Source organism: Amblyomma mixtum, chromosome 2 (assembly GCF_055824585.1).
Source record: "Amblyomma mixtum isolate Tamu chromosome 2, ASM5582458v1, whole genome shotgun sequence".
Lineage (NCBI taxonomy): Eukaryota > Metazoa > Arthropoda > Arachnida > Ixodida > Ixodidae > Amblyomma > Amblyomma mixtum.
The window spans coordinates 121856664-121879046 of record NC_143013.1 but is presented as its reverse complement, the minus strand read 5'-3'; the positions used below and the strand labels follow the sequence as shown (position 1 = coordinate 121879046).

The window sequence follows — 22383 nt, the reverse complement described above, 5'->3', positions numbered from 1 at the left end:
CGGTCAGTTCTTCTAGGGACCAAATTTTCTTCATGCGTTTACGCCCCATGAATGTGGAAAAGCTGTACAGGCAATGACAGGTGAAAATGCACAGCCTTGGGGTCTGTGAATTTTTGTCACGTTATTACGAACAGTGCTGAGAACCGTGCCCTAATCGGTTGCTTCCTTTCCTGTGTTTTAAGAGGGCCTTGTTATGCAAACAATGCAAGCGATTTTATTCTTTTCAGTCATAGCACAGGACATGGCGACGCCTTAGCGCTCACGGAGATTAGCTAAACTGTTACATTTTCCGAGTTGGTGGCATCTTAACGTTGCAGCGATTTTCGGCAGCGGACATGAGGTTTCAACCATACTGAACGCTGCCTTTTCTGGATGGTTAGGCGTCTAGTTCCAAAATGTGGTATCTTGTAAGCTCTTCGCATTTGAAAAATGTTAAAAGAAGTTTCCACTTCGCGTGCAGTTTCCGAACACATTCCATTATGTGAAACTCGTGGAGGCAAGCGTTCCGGTTCAGACTGCTGATCCCAGGAAGGCAGCGAAAGAAAAAGAATAAAGCTTACGCCAGTGTACGAGAACCCCTGCTCGTGCTGGACGTAGTACATTGGCGAAAGCCAAGCATTTCCCAGAAAAACTGAAGCAGCACAAAGCGGATGCCAAACAAATGGACAAGGAAGGAAGCGCGGGTTGACAAGACTGACTTCGAGGGAACTATCCTTGCATCAACTGTCTACGATCAGTGACCCGGCGGATGACTAACAGAAGGCTGAAAAAAGGCAAGCTGTGACTCACTCGCAGTCACACCTGCTGAAAGAACCAAGAAGATTCCCAAACATGTTTTTTTTTTCTGGTTGGCGTTCTTTCCCGAAAGTATATTCCTTACCCAGCCAGATAGCCCTGTCTAGAATGTTTTCTTTTGAACCCTGGCCACGAATGTGAGGGCAAAGCTTAACAGAAGACAGGTGGCGGCGGGAGGGTGGGTCTGGTGGTAGCTTTCTATTCCTAACAATGCCTGCTATGTCAGTCACCCTTGCCCTGCCTTTGGCCTATACACAGAATGAGGACGTCCTGAAAATGCGTAGCTGCGGGCTCTCCCATCAAGGAAATTGCATGTAAGCTTCCGCTGCGTGTATGCAAAGCGCTGTCTTTTGTTTACATGTTTTGATTTCAGTAATTGGTTCTGATATGGTGCCTGAAAAGCATGAGGAACCTCTGACAAGTAAAAAAAAATTATATCTCGAGGCCTCTTTCGGTGCAGGAACGCAGCCAAAGGCAGCGCGAATGCGCAAGTGCCTCAGTAAGACCATTTTATTTTTTTTTCAGTTTTATGCTTTGCGGAAAAAATGTTCCCTATCGATGCTGCTTCCCATTCGCCGTATTGCCTTAACGTTTACGAAAGCGGCTCTCTGGAATTTCTGATTCCCTGAAAACCGCGTTTAGCCGCTGTCATCCGACAGGGTACAGGTATGTATTAGCTAGTTGATTACCTACTATGTTCTGCTAGCTAATCTTTTGTCATGAAAAACGTTTAAACTTCAATAATACCTACTTTATTGAAAAGCACTTTCATTTAACTTGCACGCACACACACCTTTTTCACTGCCAGAAAACTGCGTGTGGTAATGCAGCAAAACACTGAAGAATAATACAGCAGCTTCAGCTGCCCCTTTAGGCTGTGCACGGATGGTACAGTAAAGAGCTGTTTGTGTGATCCACCAAAGTTGTCAGGTATATATATGCCAGTGTGCTGCCTTCCTGTACCCAGCTAAATTTTGTGGTTCCGCAACTTTCGATGGGAAGTAGATTCTGTTGAAAAGTTTCATATCTAAAAATGGTGATGAGTAATTTCTGTTTGTAAAAAATGGTGATGTCTGTTTGTAAGAAAGACTATGGAAAGACCTAGAAACAGGAAAATGTATAGACTTGGTGACAGAAGACGGCTATTCAAAACACATTTCAAACATTCTTCAAGCTATATTGCCCACATGGCAAACATGAAGGAGTTGAAACAAATTTTGTAATATCTTAGCTAAGAGTATCATAACTGAGTTCTAATATTGTTTTTTTCTCATGGATATTAGAGCCAAGAATTTCACATTAAAGAGCAACCACAGAATCTTCCGTAATGTGACACAAACATAATAAGCTACCACTATAGTATAAGAGAATATGCTAGGATATTTGATTCAGTTCACATATTCTATTGAATTACAGCTGCAGGATAGAGAACCACGATTAAGTAAAATGCCACTCTATCTGTTAGCCTTTGAAATATTCCTGAAAGAGATCATTGTTTTTGTGCGTTAACTGAAATTCCATTGTCAGATAATGATTTAAGCATATATAATTTATGTTTTCCTGCAACTAATGCATTGTTGTCTCAAAGTGTACTTGATCTGTGAGCAAAACTGTGCAGTCCATGCACTGGAAGACCAAGCACCTGAAGTTATCGAGCTCAAGCCATTAGTGAATAAATTTTTTTAAATAGTATGGAAGATAAAATAGAATCCAGCAGTTTACCAGCCTCTATATATTGGTAGTTTACCACCAGGTTCAGTTTGGCTATTTAATTTAATAATGAATGGCTATACAAAAAATTCTCAAGTATAGCGAAAAAGGGAGCTCAAAAGCCTAGCAGGTACAGTTTGCTTGGTAAAATCCTATGTTTTCACATCAAAGATTTTCTGAATACTGAGAAAAAAAGCGCAGTTAAACAATTTGTCAAATGACGAATACAGCTCAGCTGCAAATTTGTCAGGAATTAATGTAATGCCCCTTCGTGTAATATCGCCTTCCTCATGATTAAAAAAACAAAGAATGTTTAAAAAATTTGTTAAAGAAAATGTTAAAAAAAATGTCCTTAACTTGAGCTGAACTCCATTGCCTTCCTATACAGCAGCGAATGTAATCATCAGGTTACTGAGAGAGGCAGTCGAGCACAGCAGTGGGACATTCCGCCAGTAACGAAGGAGGAAGCAAAGAAAGCCTTAGGAGCAATGCAAAGAGGGAAAGCAGCTGGTGGGGATCAGGTAACAACAGATTTGTTGAAGGACGGAGGAGAGATTGTGCTAGAAAAACTAGCCACCCTGCATAGGCAATGCCTTGTGACCGAGAGTACCAGAACCTTGGAAGAACGCTAACATTATCTTAATTTATAAGCAAGGAGACGTCAAGGACTTGAAGAATTACAGACCGATCAGCTTATTGTCCGTTGCCTGCAAGGTATTTACTAAGGTAATCGCTAATAGAGTCAGGACAACCTTAGACTTCAGTCAACCAATGATCAGGCAGGCGTTCGTAAAGGATACTCGACAATAGACCACATTCACACTATCAATCAGGTGATAAAGAAATGCGCAGAATATAACCAACCCCTGTATGTAGCCTTCATTGATTACGAGAAAGCATTTGACTTAGTGGAAACGTCAGCTGTCATGCAGGCATTGCGGAATCAGGGTGTGGAAGAGTGGTATGTGAAAATATTGGAAGATATTTACAACGATGGCACAGCTACTATAGTTCTCCATAAAATCAGCAATAAAATTCCAATATGGAAAGGTGTCAGGCAGGGAGACACGATCTCACCAATGCTATTCACTGCCTGCTTACAGGAGGTATTGCGGGGCCTGAAATGGGAAGAGTTGGGGATAAGAGTTAATGGAGAATACCTGAGTAATTCGCGATTCGCTGATGACATCGCCTTGCTAAGCCACTCAGGACAAGAACTGCAAAGCATGATCAATGAGTTAGACAGGCAGAGCAGAACGGTGGGGCTAAAAATTTACATGCAGAAAACCAAAGTAATGTTCAACAGCCTAGCAAGGGAACTGCAGTTCGCAATTGGTAGCGAGGTGCGGGAAGTAGTAAGAGAATATGTCTACTTAGGGCAGGTAGTGACCGCAGGTCTGGATCATAAGAGGGAAATAACCAGAAGAATAAGAATGGGGTGGAGCGCATATGGCAGGTTCTCTCAGATCATGAATGGTAGTTTAGCAATATCCCTCAAGAGAAAAGTATACAACAGCTGTATCTTACCAGTACTCCCCTATGGGGCAGAAACGTGGAGGCTAACAAAGAGGGTGCAGCTTAAGTTAAGGACAACGCAGCGAGCTATGGAAAGAAAAATGATAGGTGTAACGTTAAGAGACCGGAAGAAGGCGGAGTGGGTGAGGGAACAAATGGGGGTTAATGACAACTTAGTTGAAATCAAGAGGAAGAAATGGGCTTGGGCAGGGCACGTAATGTGAAGGCAAGATAACCGCTGGTCCTTAAGGGTAACGGAGTGGATTCCAAGAGAAGGCAAACGTAGCAGGGGACAGCAGAAAGTTAGGTGGGCGGATGAGATTAAGAAGTTTGCGGGGATACAGTGGCCGCAACTGGCAAAAGAACGGGTTAATTGGAGAGACGTGGGAGAGGCATTTGCCCTGCAGTGGGTGTAGTCAGGCTGATGATGATGATGATGATTGCCTTTCAATTACAGCATTACCCACAGCATCCGACAAGCTGATATGGACCAGATTGCTTTGGTGACCCTGGCACAAGATATCCGCGGCGCTTCACGTTGCGTCATAATAAATCTGTTTCTCTCTCAGACACACATGCGGCTGCTGCAGAATCCATGGATGCGTGTGTTCCTTAATTGGAATGTGGGTGTTTGCGCTGCAGTTACATCTGAAGTGCCATACAAACTTGCCTGAAACCTCGTTTTCCTCAATATATTTTGTTTACTGGTGATTATGTTGGAGTGTGTGTCTATCCTTTAGCTTGGTGGGTGCCATATATCAACTTTCTTCTCTTTGTATAATCAAATGGATGATTCGTTGCTTCACCCCACGTCTTTAAATAATGCTGCTTATTCACCTACTTATTTTTCGTATCGTATATAGGACAGTTGACCACTTGCTTTTGTTCTGCTGTTCAATAAGCTGTAATGAGTATGTGTGTGCGGTTTATGACCAAGTAGAATGAGCCCATGCTTGTCTGAGGTTTGGTTTTATGTGGTTTATCGTACGTCCCAAAGTGACTCAGGCTATGAGGGATGCCGTAGTGGCGGGCTGTGGATAATTTCGACCACTTGGGGTTCTTTAACGTGCACCGAAATCGCACAGTACAAAAGGCCTCTAGCATTAAGCCTTCATTGAAATGAGGCCAACAAGGCTGCGATCAGGCCCACATCTTTCAGGTCAGCACCTGAGCACCAAAACTACTAAGCCACCGTGGCGGCCTGCCCATGCTTTTCATTCAGTGTTTCGGTATACACACTGCATTTGTCATCACCTGTTGGGTCACCTTGTCAAGCCACTGACAGCAGTAGCGTTTTGTGGCTGCTCCCTCTTTGCACGAAAAGAAAATTCAATTTCATTTGAAGAAGTTATGCATTAAAATATTTTGTTCCATCACCTTACTTATTGACTCTCAAGGCTCAAGGGTATTATTTAGAGAAATGGGTGAACAGAACAAATTATTAACAGAACAAATCAGTTGCAGCTTTCTTGAAGGCGATGTTATTGACGATCGCAGTGACAAAGGTAAAAAAGTGGTTCCAGTCGTTACTGGTGTGTGGATAAAATGAACATATGACATGCGAGAACACAGACTTTAAACATGTGGTCATTACGTGATGAAATATAGAGCTCATTGTAGTGCTTGTGAAAAGCTGAAAATCAGTGCACCAGAGGAAAGAAATAGATGTTGCAAAACAGAAAACAAGACTGTCTGTAGTGTTGAAACTGAATGGTAAAAAGAAAGAAACATTTATAGTAAAGCAAAAGAAATATCAATATTGTTGTGACAAATTTGTCGTCAAAAAAAGGGCATTTGAAATGCTAAAAACATCATGCCACCCTAATATCGCTCCCAAATTTTATCAAGAATTGCAGAGAATTTTATAATGTGTGGTAAAACAACTATTTTGATTCAAATTTAATACCAACCTTTGCTGCTCTGCCAATGCCAAAACTTGTAAAAAATTTTCTCGAAACATGTAATACCTATTTGAAACACTTTTTGTATAACGTGTCTATACCTCTGGATTGTAAAGTTGAGATTTCGGGGCATGGTCAAAGGTGTCTACCACTCATATTAATAAGACAGCAAGAGCTGAATTACGACTATCCAACATTAAAATGATCATTAAACTGCAAGATCAAATAGCCCCAGTTGAAGGACTCATCATGCTTCTGCAAGTTCCAGTGGTCCTCGCTAAGCTGGTGCCAACAATACATGATCCCAGCTCTTTGAACAGCACTTCAACAAACCTTGTTAGCAGAAGCACGAAGTTGGCAGTGCACAAAGTGCCATGAAATTGCGGCCGACCATGCTCACGTCGAGGACCTCATTTCAACAGCAACTAACATACACAAATATCTACACAGTACCACGATTTATTACAATGAAAAAAAAAGGTTTTCCTTGCTGCTAACCAATACGAAGTGGCCGATTTTGAGTCCTTGTGACACTTACGGCCAAGTGAAATGTGCCCTGTGAATTACTTCTGCTTATATGCATTGCTTACAAGGTGAGTTATTATTGAGAAAGTTGGCTTAGAATTGAAGAAAGCATATCAGTCTGAGTGGTTTAAGCACACAAACAAGGAATGAAAACATGGGAAATGAGCTGCAACTAATCAATTTATTTCCTGGCTGAAGCACTGTACACAGGAATAAAGGAATCATTATTAGTATGGCTTCAATGCAAAGCAATACTGCAATTAAATAAGAAATTCAAAAGACAAGCCAGTTATGAAAGTTGTTCACGTGCCATCATGTCTATGCTATTATAACTGGTACCCTAATCTCTTAAAAGACGTTCAATCTCATAGGTAAACGAATGCATCTTAAAGGGGGGAGGGGGAGTATACACCATTGCCACGCCATCTAGCATACCTACTGACGGAATTAAGTATTCCCACAGAACACCAATGCAGTACACCAATTGTTTGTAATGTCTTTTCTGTCACCCATGCTTTCTAACACAAAATGTGCGTGGATTCAGGCAAGGCAGCTTGAGAGAAGTGTTACAAAACAATTAAGGATTCTGAACCTGCTGGCCACCTTTTTGACGTTAATTGTGGAATATATTGTGGGCTTAGGGCGCAACTGCAGTTAGCTTTGGTGCATAGGGCACAAGTCGTGAAGTTTTCATCTTGCCTTAATAGTAGAATGAAACATTGGTCACTGACCATGTCGAACACGTTGATTGACATTTCAGAACCCTAACAGGTTGCTCGTTCAAAATGAAGGACCGGTCATGACAAAGCAGCTCCTTAACTAATCAGGGCAATGACTTTGCATAAGCCTGGTAAAGGTTTCCCTTTGTTCTGATGACTGTCTTCGGAATCATCTATATTATAAAGGATTCTAGGTGCAGCCACACTTACAAATTTCTTTCAGTGGCAAAGATTTCCAAACTCTCCCAAGCAATTTCACGTCCTGGTTGTGCATGTTCTGCCACAGCAGCTGTTCGATTCCTGCCGACATCACTGCGATGCTCTTTCAGCCGCCTGGGTATGTTTCTAGTTGTCTCCCCCGATGTAGACCGAGTTAATCGTTGCAAGGCAAACCATTCCAGGGAACTTCGAACGAGGCAGAGCATCTTTAACATTTGCACAATCCCCGCGCAAATTACTAGTTAGCACGTGGGCAATATTCACCAAGTGCGTTTTGAAAACTCCTGCCATTCGTTTGGAATGTACAGGGTCGTCAACTCAGTACGAACACGCGCGTGGCTTCACTCTGGAGGGCCACTGCGCACGACACGGCCGCGCATCGAAGCGAAGTAGTAGATGACGTGAAGCACCACGTCCAGGTCCAACTTCTCCTGCGCCACTTGGCTGCGATGAGCGGCCGTGCCGTGGCCCTCCAGAGTACATACGGAACCACTGCTCGCTTCAACTGACGAATGCCTCGGGGACTGCAAAACCACCGTTCCTGGATCGTATTTATGACCCTGGCCCCACGTTGTAATGATTTCTCATTATTAACTTGCATATATCCTCTGCGCAAATCAGGTTGAATGCCGAAACGAATGAGCGCACATATGCCTACTCGCAAAACTCATAAATTACGCGAAATGAAAGCGTATTCATGTCGAATTATAACAAGATTTTCCAGAGAAAGCTGGAGCGTCTTCGAAGGCTCTGCACAAGCGCGAGCACACAAACAACGCAAGCACACACGAGTCCTTTCACAACGAATCAAGAGATCACAACGCGTCAAGCAAAAGCCAAGGTGGCATATACACGGTGAGAATGATGCCAAACGCCTGCATGACCATAGGAAACTTTACCACACCGCCTAAAATCGAAGCGCGACCCCGACATCACACGTCCAGGCGTTGACAGAGGCCGATCAAACAAGCAAACGATGCAAAAACGGCGGCCCGAATCCCGTCCGCCAACAATAAACGAAGCCAAGGCAATCCATGGGTGAAAATAACACGTTGGGCCGGCTTTTCGTTATTTCCACCGGGTAGCAATAACGCTTTGGCTTGGATTTCCGTTATTCTCACCCGGTCGCAATAACGCCGGCCTATTTTTCGCGCTTAGCCAAGGCATAGGCCAAGCCGATCCAAGTCGTATCACGTAGATAGCCGGTTACCGGTTGCATGGCGTCCCTGGTGAGTCGCGCACTGCGCAGTCGAGGCAGGGCTACAGTGCTCTAGAATAGCAGGGCCTAGCTTTTTTTAAATTTTTGTTTAGTTAACCGAACCGAGCAAGGTTTTCGAAGAGCGTCATGGTACGTACTAGCATTTTTGGACCCCTGCTGCCCTACAGCCGAAACAGCTACTTTTGGCAAGGCTGTGACTACCTTAGCATATAAATCCAAATAGAGCCAATCCATAGTCGGCGGTGTTTTTTAGGGTTAGGAACAGCGGAATCGTTACAAAGAATCTAAAATAGGGCAAGTTAATCACTCATTCGTTCTGCTGTCGGCGAGAGAGGGCAAAGCGAGTATCATACGTTCCACTTAGGGGCAACTAATGTGCCTAAAAACTCAATAACATGACATTTTCTCCGAAGCGGGCGCCATGGGCGCCGCCATGTTGACAACGCTATTTTTCCTGGCGTACGCAAGAGCACGCACGCTAAATTCGAAAAATAGCGTACGTAACGCCAACGTACGTAAGACATCGGTTTGAAATAGCGTTTGGCGCATGCGCAGTACGACTGACGCGATTTTATAGCGTACGCTATGCCTTTGCGTATGTCTACGTACGCTATACTAAACCTCTCTAATGGCTTTACCCTTTGTAATGGGCAGTAGCTTTCGCCACCTAGCCTACACCTCCCCCATTGTTAATTTATTTTTATTTTCCCTTCTTTCCACTTTCGCTCTTACAATGTCTAGTCTGGCTATCCTTTTCCCCTCCATATTCACCCCTCCCTTGATTTCCGCCACCAATCCTGCAACCTCCCCTTTGTCAATGTCACGCCCTTCCCATCCACTCGCCCGTCCTTCCCAGTAAATCCCAGTGCTATCTCTGTGGCTGTTGCTGCCCCCTGTAGGAGGGCTGGGCGGAGTTTTGCGCACCTCAGAACCAAGTGCTCTATGGTCTCCGTTTCCGTTTTACAAGCAGAGGACAAAATATACACTTCTTCAAATTTGGACCTAGACGTTTTTGTTATGAGAGCCCCTGTCCTAGCCTGAAAAAGCAGTTAACTGCCCCGCGAATTATCGAACAATCGCTATTTTTGATGTCCTGTTTTCGTGTCCTATATATACCTAGCGCCGATTTTTGCTGCTTTCTTTTTCCACATCACTCTTTCCGTCTCCTTTTCCTCCGCTTTCACGTTAGTATTTTGTTGTGTCCCATCCCTCACCCGTAAATACTCCGTTCTTAGCTTTCGGGTTCTATTTGTCCATTTTGTGTCAATACTTTTCATGTACAGATACTTGTACACCTTTTTTGCCCACCTTGTTTCCTCCATTTGCGTTAGTGTCTGATCATATTTCAGTTTGCTGATTGCCTCCCGAACCTTGAACGACGCCCAACCCATATCTCCCTGGACTCCCTCATTCGGAGTGTTCCCATGGGCTCCCAAGGCTAGCCTTGCAACACTTCTTTGTCTGACCTCTAGCCTTGACTGTACTTCTGATTTCATGTACAGGACTGCATTTCCAAATGTGAGGCCCCGTACCATGATTCCCTTCCATACCCCTCTAACCACCTTATACCTATTATAGTTCCATAGTGCTCTATGCTTCATAATGTCTGAATTCCTTCTTCCTTTATCCTTCAGAATCCTCTCATGCTCTTCCAGATATTTTTTTCCTTCAACTAGCCATACACCTACGTACTTAAAAGTTCTCGCATGGTGTATCATAGTGTCCTGTATTTCTAGTGGGTCTCCCTTCTCATCATTATATACCATTATCCCTGACTTCTCTTTACTGAACTGGAGTCCTAGCTCGTTGCCCTCCTCACCACGGTTTTTAGTTAGTTCCTGCAGCCTATCTCGCTTGTCTGCTAGTAGAACAATGTCATCCGCATACATTAGTCCAGCCAACACTTGGTTTACCTTCTGACCTTCCTGCATAAAACTTACGTCAACTCCTACCCTGCTCTCTTCCAACCTCTTTTCCATTTGACTCACGTATACCATGAAAAGTAGGTGTGATAGTGGGCAGCCCTGCCTTAGCCCTCTCTTAATTTTAGCTGGTTTTGTAGTTTCTCCCTCCCAGGTTGCTACCACCTGATTGTCTGAATATACATGTTGTAGATATTCAACCAGATTTCTATCGGCACCGTATGTGCTGGTTCTGTAGCTACACCTTTTGTCGCCTAATATCTTCACGTAGCACCTCGGGATATTTCTTTCAGTAGCAACATCGCGTGCGCATTCCTTCATCTCTCCCGGAGGCTCCGCCATGCGTCGGTGTCAGAATAAAATTATTTGACTTCTCGCAGCCCGACAGTGCACGCCCCATTCCCGTGTCTCGCACCAGTCATCGCATTGACATTGGATATGCACACCCCCTTCGCCAGAAACCGTACCGAGAGGCCCCGTCCGAGTCAAATCAAATCAAAATTTTATTCGTCTGTATGCGTACACATTCATCTATTCTGATCTGCCTAAGCACATTTTGCTTCTTGGCTGATCAGGCAGCAGGTGGAGAAATACCTCCGTATGCATACGTTACTTGTCTAAACACTCATGCTAACATAGAGAGAAATAAAAGCAAAGAAAAAAAAACAAAAAAATATTTGAACACAAAATTGCACGTACGAAAGAACTCAAGCTATACCTAGGGAAATACATTTACACACCCAATTTCTCATGTCAGTGAACATCCTACGTTTTTTACTTGCAATACATAGATCATCAGGAATTTCATTAAATACAGCCGGTACATTATAACTGCGCATCTTTTTATCATAGTTTGTGTAAACCCGTGGCTTAAAAAAACGTTCCGTTTTTCTCAAGGTGACATCTTTTTGTACGAAAGTCTTATATTGATTTGAATAATAACACCGTGTTAACACAACAAAGTGAAATTGTTCACGAATTTCAAGGATGCCTAACTCATCGTATTTCTCTTTCATGTCTACCGAGTGTAGTTTTGTTCCGTATGATATAGTGTTCACTATTCTATTTAGGATAACATTTAATGCTTCTTTCTTGTATTCGGAGCAGTTGCCGTATAGAGTAATGCCGTACTTTAAAAATTCAGGGGCACTTGGACTGTCTAAAGTGCGTAGAGGCGAAAGCGTTTTCCGCACCACTTTCGCTGCTTTTGTGGCACTGGTGGCGTCACATATAATCGAGTACTAATTACTAAGTGATGACAAATCACTAATTAATGCTTAATTACAGATTAATGCCTGAATACTAATTAACTGCTAATTAATGGCGCTTAAGTTTCGCCTTTACGAGTGGAACGCGACAGCGTGTTGTAGCGCTGCCAGGGAGTCCACGGAACGCCACCACCCGTTCGGCGCGATTCCTTGCCCTTTGAACGCAACGCTTTTGAGGAAAGCAAATGGCGCAGTAATTCTCTGTCATCTCAGTGGACGCCTGAATCGCACCGTAGAGGAAGGGAGGAAGTGGGAGTGAAAGAAGACAAAGAGGGCCGTAATGGAGAAAATGAAAATTGTATTTGAGGAAAGGAAATTACGCAGTAACTGTCTCGCATATCTCGATGGAAAGCCGTCAAAATTCAGGGGGGCACTTTTTTGACCTAAAGTGTGGTCACTGATGTGTGGTTAAGATTTTAAGCTGCGCCTCTAAGACTAGAACGCGACAGCGTCTTGCAACGCTGCCAGGGAGTCCAAAGAACGCTATCGCCCATTCGGTTCTTCGCCTCGCTCGTCGGTAAATTGGTTTTTGGGGAAAGGAAATGTATCTGTCTCTCATACCTCGGTGGACACCTAAACCTCGCCAGGAGGAAAGGGAGGAGGATGGGAGTGAGCGAACACACCGTATTCACTAGACGCGCCTTTGTTCATTCGAAACCATCGAGCTGGCATGGCGGAGTGGATAGCATGTTCGTCTCGCACGCCGAAGACCGGGGTTCGTTTCCCGAGCTCGACCAATTTTCTACTCGGTTTTATTTATTTATATGGCCTGACTAGAAAAGCTAAGTAGGCTAATTGGGTATTTAAGCAGTTAACTAAGCTCAGTCCCACTTGGAGCATCACTATACGATCCCTTCAATTGGTTGCATGGGTACTAGCCAAAGTATAATTGGCCCCGTTTGAAATTCGCGCACTGTGACGTCACGACCGTTTCGACCAACTGAAAAGCGTGACATTTCTGTCGACAACTGCTGCTTACAACGATGAGACATTAGAGGCTTTCGCCTTAAAACAGGTTCTACTAATGCTGTATAGATTAGTCGCCTAAGATGGAGCGGAGCTTTTCCACGAAGGTGATCATCATAGCCGCAATGGCCCTTATCTTTCGAGAGTCATCATCATCATCAGCCTGACTACGCCCACTGCAGGGCAAAGGCCTCTCCCATGTCTCTCCAATTAACCCTGTCCTTTCCCAGTTGCGGCCACCGTATACAAGCAAATTGCTTAACCTCATAACACCCACCTAACTTTCTGCCGCACCCTGCTACGTTTGCCTCAGCTTCAAATCAACTCCGCTACCCTTAAGGACCAGCGGTTACCTTGCCTTCGCACTACATGCCCTGACCTAGCCTATTTCTTCCTCTTGATTTCGATTACGATGTCATTAACCCCCGTATGTTCTCTCACCACACTCCGCCCACTTCCGATCTCTTAACGTTACACCAATCATTTTTCTTTCCATAGCTCGCTGCGTTGTCCTTAACTTAAGCTGAGCACTCTTTCTTAGCCTCCAAGTTTCTTCCCCATAAGTGAGTACCGGTAAGATATAGCTCTTGTATACTTTTCTCTTGAGGGGTATTGGTAAACTGCCGTTCATGATCTAACCGGACCTGCCATATGCGCTCCACCCCATTTTTATTCCCCGAGTTACTTCTCTCTCGTGATCTTGATCAGCTGTCGCTACCAGCCCTAACAAAACATATTCTCTTACTGCTTCCAGTACGTGGCCACCAATTACAAACTGCTGTTCTCTTGCTAGAGTGTTGAAAATTTCTTTGGTTTTCTGCATGTTAATTGTTAGCTCCACCGTTCTGCTCTGCCTGTCTAACTCATTGATCAAGCGTTGCAGTTCATGTCCTGAGTGACTTAGGAAGGCAATGTTATCAGCGAAACGCAGATTACTTAGGTATTCTCCGTTAAGTCTTATCCCCACTTGTTCCCATTTCAGGGTGCGCAATACCTCCTGTAAACAGGCGGTGAATAGCATAGGCGAGAACGTGTGTTCTTGCCTGACACTTTTCTTTTGTTGGAATTTTATTGCTGATTTTATGGTTTACTGTGGTAGCTGTGGAATCGTTGTAAATACCTTCCAATATTTTCCCATAACACTCTTCTACACACTGATTCCGCAATGCCTGCATGACTGCTGAGGTCTGTACTTAGTGGAATGCTTTCTCGTAATCAATGAATGCTATATATTGAGGCTGGTTATATTCTGCGCATTCCTCTACCACCTGATTGATAGCGTGAATATGGTTTGTTGTTGAGTATCCTTTGCGAAACCTGCCTGATCATTTGGTTGTTTGAAGTCTAAGGTTTTCCTCACGCTATTAGCGATTACCTTCGTAAATACCTTGTAGGCAACATACAATAAGCTGATCGGTCTGTAGTTCTTCAAGTCCTTGACGTCGTCTTTCTGATGAATTAAGATAATGTTAGCGATTTGCCAAGCTCTAGGTACGCTGGAGGGCACAAGGCATTGCGTATACAGGGTGGCTAGTTTGTCGAGAGCAATCTCTCCTGCATCCGTCAACAAATCTGCTGTTATCTGATGCTCACCAGCTGCTTTCTCCCTTTGCACTGTTCCTAAAACTTTCTTTACTTCGTCTTTCATTACTGGCGGGATGATGGCGCTTTGCCGTATGGACTTCAAATCACAACTATCGTTTCCCTCATGATCGCCAACCCCTTCAAACGATGTCCTAAGCAATATTCGGCAAAATTATATAAATACGCGTGGATAGTCAGGGACAGTTAAACTACACTTGTATTCCTTTGTAGACAGAGTTGTGGCACGACTTCGCAGCACAGTACACTTTCCACATTGCGCTCATCTTCACAAGTCCCTTTCTAAAATGTTTGCTGGCGGTTCAAGCTCAGCGGGAAATTTAGTGCATCTTACCTGGTCTCTAATCTCGCAGCTCTATCCGCTGGCTATTTAAAAGAGTGGGAGTAGCTATATGTCACGTGCACAAGGCAGTTGTTTGCACGTTTTCTTTCCAGCCACTTGTGACTCCTTTCAAACTATCTTGCGTGCAAATATATAATGGGCATTGTGCTTCGCTATTCTTGGACAGTTATAATTCTACTAAGCCAAGCTGGAACTGTGTTTTATTACTGCCGGCGTTGCGCTACCATCGTGTAGAGTGTAGCGCTACTAATAGCTAAGGCGTGCCACTTGCATCATGCCCTGCCGGCAGAGAGCATCGACGAAAGAGTGCATGATCAACCATTGAGTGCTACTAAACCCCTTACTGCGGCACCAGAAATGCACAAGGAGACAAAGAATCAACAGAGGAAAACGCAGAAAAAATATCAGATATATAAATGATACGGCTATACGTGTCAATAAAAAATTCATGCAAACTATTAAGCGCGAAGAAAAGAGTGATGAAAAGGTTAAAAAACCTGTACCCTTTCCTTCAATACTAGTATAATAGATGTATTGACAGTCATGTCAGATTTCTTTTGAATGCAGAAGGCTTCAAAATTAGGCTGCATCAAACATTACCTTCTCATTTTAACAGCGATGTATCTGAAAACTTTGGGTTCGCAAGCCACTAGATCAAGGGAGTATGCGTGCTTCTGAGCGAGCTCCCATGTATACTCAGCGAGTATTTAGACGACATAGACCTTTGGTGCCTACAGCTCATCACTTTGGCACAAGGAGTCGCAGGTATACTTTGACTCTGCGCGTGTCCCTTATGCTCGGTGATTATCTCTGAGAGAAGAAGTATAATTCGAAGCTGCGACAAAATTTGCACGCTTCTTGAAACACGGCTGTGATTGGGTGAGAATGCCATAGGCGCCGCCATGCACATCCTGCAAGTGGCTCAGATACAGAGATGGTTGCCCCTTCACTTTCAATGGCGGCCTGCAAAGAAATATTATCCATTTACAGTGGCAATCTCTGCTTCCGCTATGTTATCAATCAGAATAACTCAATTGCCGTTGATAGAATTTCTTTGGTGGGAATAACAAGGAACTTATTCGCACAGTGCAGGTGCTACCGCCAGTAAAGGCCGCTGGGCCGCGAGTAGAAGGGTCGAATGGCACTCGGAAAAAATCTGCCATCGCATTTATGAAATTGTTTCGATGCAAAATTTGTACGAATTCCCCAGCGAAGAAGCGACATGTGCGCGAAAAAAGCGAGTTAGCGGACGGCGCAATGGAAACCTTGAATGAAATGTTTAGCAGAAACATGAGAACTTAGAGCGCGACTGGTAAATACGAATTGCAATATTTCCGTCTGAAAAGCCAGGCGCTTACTTTCACGCTGATTACTGATTGCTTTTTCTTCCTTGAAAAGGATATCTTGACCCACCTGAGTCCATCGTGGCTTCCTGTTTAAGAGAGAGAATAAGGCAACTGCGATTCGTGAGCTGCTCTCAATTCCTTTGTAGCTAGAGAGTGGAATTAAGCACACAATGCTTTTTAAAACGGAAATATACTGCCGCTCTTCAGTTCAAGGTTTTTCCGTTCTTAGTAAAGCGTCTCGATTTCAGTCAGGGCCCTGCTGTGGCTGGTTGCACTTACATAATCTGTTGACACGAACGGTAACAAATCATCGTGACTGGTGTTCGACAATTGTGAATAAAGGATGCCACCTAATTTATCTCATTCTGGGAAATGCTGTGTCAATCTGCTAGACGTTACTGAATAATGCTGACCATTATTGAAGTCCTCACAGTTAGTGTTACGTCGTATATTAGAGAAATAGTCCTGTATTCTCTTGTGCATGTGCAGAAGGCTCAACCGCCATGTGTACGCACTGTTAAAAAGGTGGCCTAAGAGGCGAGGGGTGACAAGACTCGCTGGGACAGGCGCTGGACAGGTGATCTTTACGCGTTGGTCATTTTTGCCCGTGACGTTGTTTCACAAGGACCCTAGAGGAAAAATAATACGACAAAATAAGTAACCAATGTTACCGAATACCACAGTTACTTGCTAGTGTTAATCGCCGCCGCTTGCTCCTGCTAAAGTGGAACTCACAGTAAAGTTTTCTCGCATGTGAAACGTTAACGTGTCAGCTCTTGAGACGCGATAAACGCTAATAAAATTTCACTTAACATGTAGTCTATGCACAGTGCTTTGCCTAAAGGTTCAATTTCTGGTAAGGCGCCGCGCAATTTCATTCCTTCATAAGGAGACTTCAAGGATTGGAAATAATTCTCGAATTGTTTCTTTCGTATGTAAAACTCTGTCCATGTCATGAACAGAGAAGGGTTGTAATGTCATATGCAGGTGTGCCTGGAAATAACACGACTGCGGTAATTGAAGGATTCAAGGCATTTTCGTTCACACGCTAAAATATTTTCATTTTCATGCTGCAGCATTCAGTGTGCAACTGCAGCGCTTCGAGGGACCGCTCCATCCGGATTGTGGAGGCCCTCTCGGAAAAGAATGTGGACGATCTGGCGTCAAGGCTCACCAGAATGGACTCAGCCTGCAAAAAATACGGCGAATCTCTCTGTTTACGTCATACTGGAGGTCGCCAAGGGGTCTCAAAGGAACCTAATTGCACGTGTTCCCTCTACGTGGTGAGGCCACATCACTTCGCGTTTTGTTCGGTTCCGAAGGCATCCAGTCTCAAGGTACTCGTCTTGAAAGCCGACAAGGCCCTGAGTCCGAATCAAACCGCGGACAGCATTTTCATGGCATTCCGGAGAATATATCGCGCCGTCCTTCCCGGGGCCCACTGGAGAGACAAGCTTGGGTCCATTTTCACCAAGGTGATCATAGTGCGCCATCCGTTTGAAAGACTGGTCTCTGCGTACTTGAATAAAGTCAGGACTACCAATCCCTACGTGTGGGGAGCCAAGCTGTTGTACCAACGAGGATTCGTAGGCAGCGGACCAAATGGAACATTCACGTTCGCAGAGTTTGTGGAGAAGATATTGAACGAGCCCGTCACATACTGGGACCCTCACTGGACACCCTACACAACCCGATGCCAGCCCTGCAACATGAGGTAACTCGTTCCTTGCCTGCGCAGGAAAAATATGCTAGCGTTTACATGGTAATTAGCACTGTTAGAAACCAGCGTCTAATAAAAGATATTCCTGTTTACCTTCACCTTTTAAGTAAAATTGTAGAGTGGGTTTTAAAACTAAGGTTACTTTGAGATCAATTCATCAAGTCCACTTACAGGATCGAGATTGCTTCCTAGCATGACAGTGTAATTGAAAGGCCTTCATGCATAATGAACGCCCCGTGGTGCCCCAGTCATTAGCGCTCTTGGCTAATAAGCCGGAGTTTCCTGTTGCGATCCCGACCGCGGCGGCCGCGTTTCGATGGAGGGGACACGCAAAAGGTGCCCGAGTGCTTTACAATTTCAGAGCAGTTAAAGATCACCAGGTGGTCGAAATTATTCCCAAGCCCTCCGTTACGGTACTACATTCTTCTCTTGTACTTTCACTGCAGTTCTATCCCTTCCATTACGGCGCGGCTCAGGCATCCGCAGAGATGTGAGAAACACTGCCCGATCTCATTTCCTCAAAAACCAGTTAATATTGTCATTAATACATTAATAATAATAATATATTTAGTTACCATGACTATTTAGTGTCTGCAGTGTTTTTTTTTCCTTCCACTGATATGGTCACAGATTTATGCGTAAGGTGATAGAGTAGGCATGGTTTGTTTCATAAACGCCTTTCTCTCTTTCGTCTTCTTTTATTTTCAGTTCTTTGAATTTCTTTTATTATTCGCCTGTTTTTGCTTTCCGAAAATGTCTATACCTTCATTATGATCGTGTTAATTCCATAAAATATACCGTACATATCATGGGTTACTTTAGCCTCCCAGGGTTAACCTGGTTGACTAGGATCTGCGTTCCAAAAAGCTGTGAGGTTCGGGTAAAAGCTAACCACCTGCTCGAATTCTCAAGCTTTGCGCAGCTCCAACTAAAAAAAATTGCCTTCCCCATTCAGAAAGAAGCCTGCTAGACCTGTTTCTGACAAACCCCATCAATTCCACTATCTCGGAACCTCTACCAGTGCTGGCGCCGATCTATGTTGGCACCGTCCATGTGAGGATGTTGTTGAATCTTCAACTGTACTTAACCTCGCTACATCAATGGGAAATTACGGGGGACTAAGTCAGTGGGGTCTACTTAGGACGGTATAGATACTTGGGAAATGCTGATTGGGAAAACGCAGTTTCTTTTCAGAAACGTGCGCCCCTAGAGTGCACAAAAGAGGAATTGCAACTGCAATGGCCTCATACATTCTTAAAAATGTGTTAAAAGGCTCAAGGTATCCGCACTGGTTTCCCGCCTATTCAAGGAAAGAAATTCGCAGAAAAACTGCGTTGTCATCGATGGTATCATCTGACGTCACTTCATGAGTGGTATACAAGATACGCTGCTTATCGACATGAGGAAAAACGCCTTTACCTCGATACAGAATAGGGCAAAAAAGCCTTAAACAAGAAATAGTCATGCGTTTCCGAAAATGTTTGCAACCGTGAGGCCGTCTTTAATAAATTTGCCGATTATTTAGCTAACGTTTATGCCTGTAAGGAGATAGCGCAACCCAGCGGCGTTCGTGAGGAGAAGAAGACAAAGCACGAGGAGCGCGTGCGGAGGGGAACGCGGGGCAGGTCGAAGAGGGTTACGTGGCAGAGAAGAGAAGAGCGCGGTGGGCGACGGACGTGGACGAGTTCTGCTGGCTCCCCGAGTTCCGGGCTTGGGCCTTAGCCGCAGACGTCCGGGCCACCAGACCTGAACTTCCATCGTCGAGAGCCTCAACCACCAGGCCCAGGCGCTACTCTTCTCCGTCCATCCGTCAGCTGCTCCACACAGGCCGCCTCTGGCGCCTACGTGACCTTTTTCCGGGATACCAGACCTGGGAACCGTGCCGGGAGCCCACGAACGCTGACGCTGCGGTAGCGTTGCATCGACGTTGGAACGCCAAGAGACTCCTTGACTGCCCGACACCCAGCCAGTCCTCTCCGCTCGTTGCTCGAATAAGACTAGTGTGACTTTCCTCTTTCACTCTTTTTTCTGCATTTTTCGTAAGCACCTTGTTCTGTTTCCCCGTGTGTTTTTCCCGTGTGTTGTTGCGTTGTTCTCTTGTTCCTTTCCTTTTTTCTCGCTCATATTGAAATTGGTTTCCTTTTTGATAAAATCCGCCTCGTTTATTGTTTGTACTTTTGTGTTTATTTAAAATAAGACCTGCAATCTCACAGAGTCCTCACAAATTTGGCGTCCACTACGACAGGACGAGGTCGGTTTTTATTTATTTGCCTGTTGTGTTAATTTAGGAACAATATGAGTGCTTCAGATTTGGTTGCTTTAGGCGAGCGCATGGGCTTGTGCGGCGCGGAGTTACGAGCGTGGGTGGAGGACGAGCTTCGTAAGGCAGGGGAAGAGAGAGCCGCTGAGCGTGAAGCTGCGAAGCAGAAGCTGGAGTTAGAGGCACGGAATTTAGAGACGGAGAAACAGAAATTGGAGTTAGAGGCGCAGAACTTGCAGCTACAAATAAGGCTCAAGGAGGATGGCGCAAATCCTCCGAGTGACTGTGGAGAGCGTAGCGTCTCATCGACCAGCTCCATTAACCCGCACAGCCTCATACCACAGTTCAATGAAGCGCGGGATGACCTCGATGCCTACTTAAAGAGGTTTGAGCATGTGGCCACGGGGCAGGGTTGGCCAAAAGAAAAGTGGGCAACGGCGTTGAGCTTGTGCCTTGGCGGCGAAGCACTTAGGGTCTTCGGTCGGCTCTCGCCTGAGGATTCCGTGGATTATGATAAAGCGAAGCTTGCCTTGCTTCAGAGGTTTAGGTTCACCGCGGAAGGGTACCGAGAGAAGTTTCGCCTGAGCAAGCCCCAGGATGGAGAAACGGCCTCGCAATATGCTGCCAGGTTGTTTAGCTTCTTTGACCGTTGGGTCGAGATGCGGGGAGAAGGCCGCACTTTTGAGGTGGTTCGCGAGATGGTCGTGAGCGAACAATTGCTGAACAACTGTCATTCTCGTTTAGCCCTTTTCTTACGTGAGCGGGAGGGCAAGACAGTTTCCAAGCTGGCGGAGGCTGCCGATCATTTTCTCGAAGCACAGCGGCAAAATAACTTGTTGTTCTTCAAAGAACAGGGGGAGCATACGATGAATAAAGCCAAGGACGAGGTTTCAGGTTCACAATCTCGCCTGCGGTGTTTTCTTTGCGAGAAGACTGGGCACAAGGCGGCGGATTGTCGGACGAAGCCGAAGCAATCGTATTGCACCTGGTGCCGCGAGGTAGGACATGATGCCCAGTCGTGCAAAGCTAAGAGGCCAGGAGACCGTGAGGAGTCCTCCTGTTGCATGACACCTCGATATTCACATCCCGATAACCCTGCAGAGGTAACGCGCGTAGAGGGCCAGTTGGGGGAGATGGTCTGTCCTTCCAACCCGGTGGAAACTGCTATGCCCGTGGGGCACGGTGAGGTGTTCAGCCAGCCTGGTTCGGTATTACGGGATACGGGCAGCACCGGTATTGTTGTGCGTGAGTCTCTTGTACCGCCAGCGGCACTAACAGGGAAAAAGGCTACATTATTCTTGGCCAATGGGACCTGTGTAGAAGTTCCGGAAGCGGAGGTGGTGATTTCTTCTCCATACTTCTCGGGTAAGGCCATCGCGCGCTGCTTGTCTACACCCTTATACGACATTATAATAGGCAATGTCCCCGGGGCTAAACCTCCATTCCCGGTTGACCCGCCAGTTCTCACTGATCAGGCAGTTTCCCTTGCCATGACGGGTGCGGTCGATGTTCCTTCCCTTATGATGACAGCAAAGGTTTCAGAGAGTAGTAAAAGCCCCACTCTGAACACACTCCACTTGTCACGGCCGGAGTTTCGCCTCAAACAGGAAGAAGACCCGACCTTAGAGGTGTGTCGCAGGAAGTTGGGGCAAATATTTCATGGCAAGGGACAGACCGCCCACTCCTTTGATACAGATGACGGTGTTCTTTTCCGGTCGTACCAAGTGTGTCCCGGCCAAGTCGTTGAGCAAGCGGTGGTACCGAAGGGCTTACGCACGCAAGTTCTTAAGTTGGCACATAAGAGTGCATTATCCGGCCATCATGGAATACGGCAAACAATAGCTAGGGTGCTCAGTGAGGGTGGTGGTGGTGAAAACATTTATTTCGAATGAACTGGAGGTATGTTTGGATCAGCCCGTAAGGGACCGATCCTTACAAACACTAGGTGGAGGTCCCTAGTATGAGACCCCAGTGGCGGTTGCCGCCGCCCGGGCGCGCCCGACTAAGGCTTGTTGGGCCTGTAAGTCGTGGCAGCCGAGCAGGGTCGCCTCCCAGTCCTCCCGGGTTGGGTTGGGGATGGGGGGAATAGCGGGGTTGGAGGGGCAGGCCCACACCATGTGATAGGTGTCAGAAGACACTGCACTACAGTGTGGGCAGCTGCCGCTAAAGGAGGGGTCAAAATGTTTTAGCGCTGCCGGGCACAGCAAAGTATTGGTGAGAAGGCGGAGAAGGAGCCGCTCATCCGCCTTCTTCAGGCCTTTACATGGGCTAGGGTAAAGGCGATGACAATTTTGATAATATGTTGTAATATCTTTGAATGTATAGACCGGATTAAAATTGGGTTCCTGATCGG

At 45.4% G+C, this 22383-nt stretch overlaps 1 protein-coding gene across 1 annotated transcript in view; it reads left to right on the top strand.

Moving 5' to 3' along the window:
* Positions 1-17117: 17117 nt before the first annotated feature.
* Positions 17118-22383, top strand: part of LOC149360740 (carbohydrate sulfotransferase 14-like) — a 62268-nt gene continuing 57002 nt past the window's right edge. The window contains exon 1 of the mRNA XM_089567907.1: positions 17118-17764. Within this exon, the coding sequence (XP_089424033.1) occupies positions 17118-17764 (647 nt within the window). The remainder of the gene's footprint in view (positions 17765-22383) is intronic.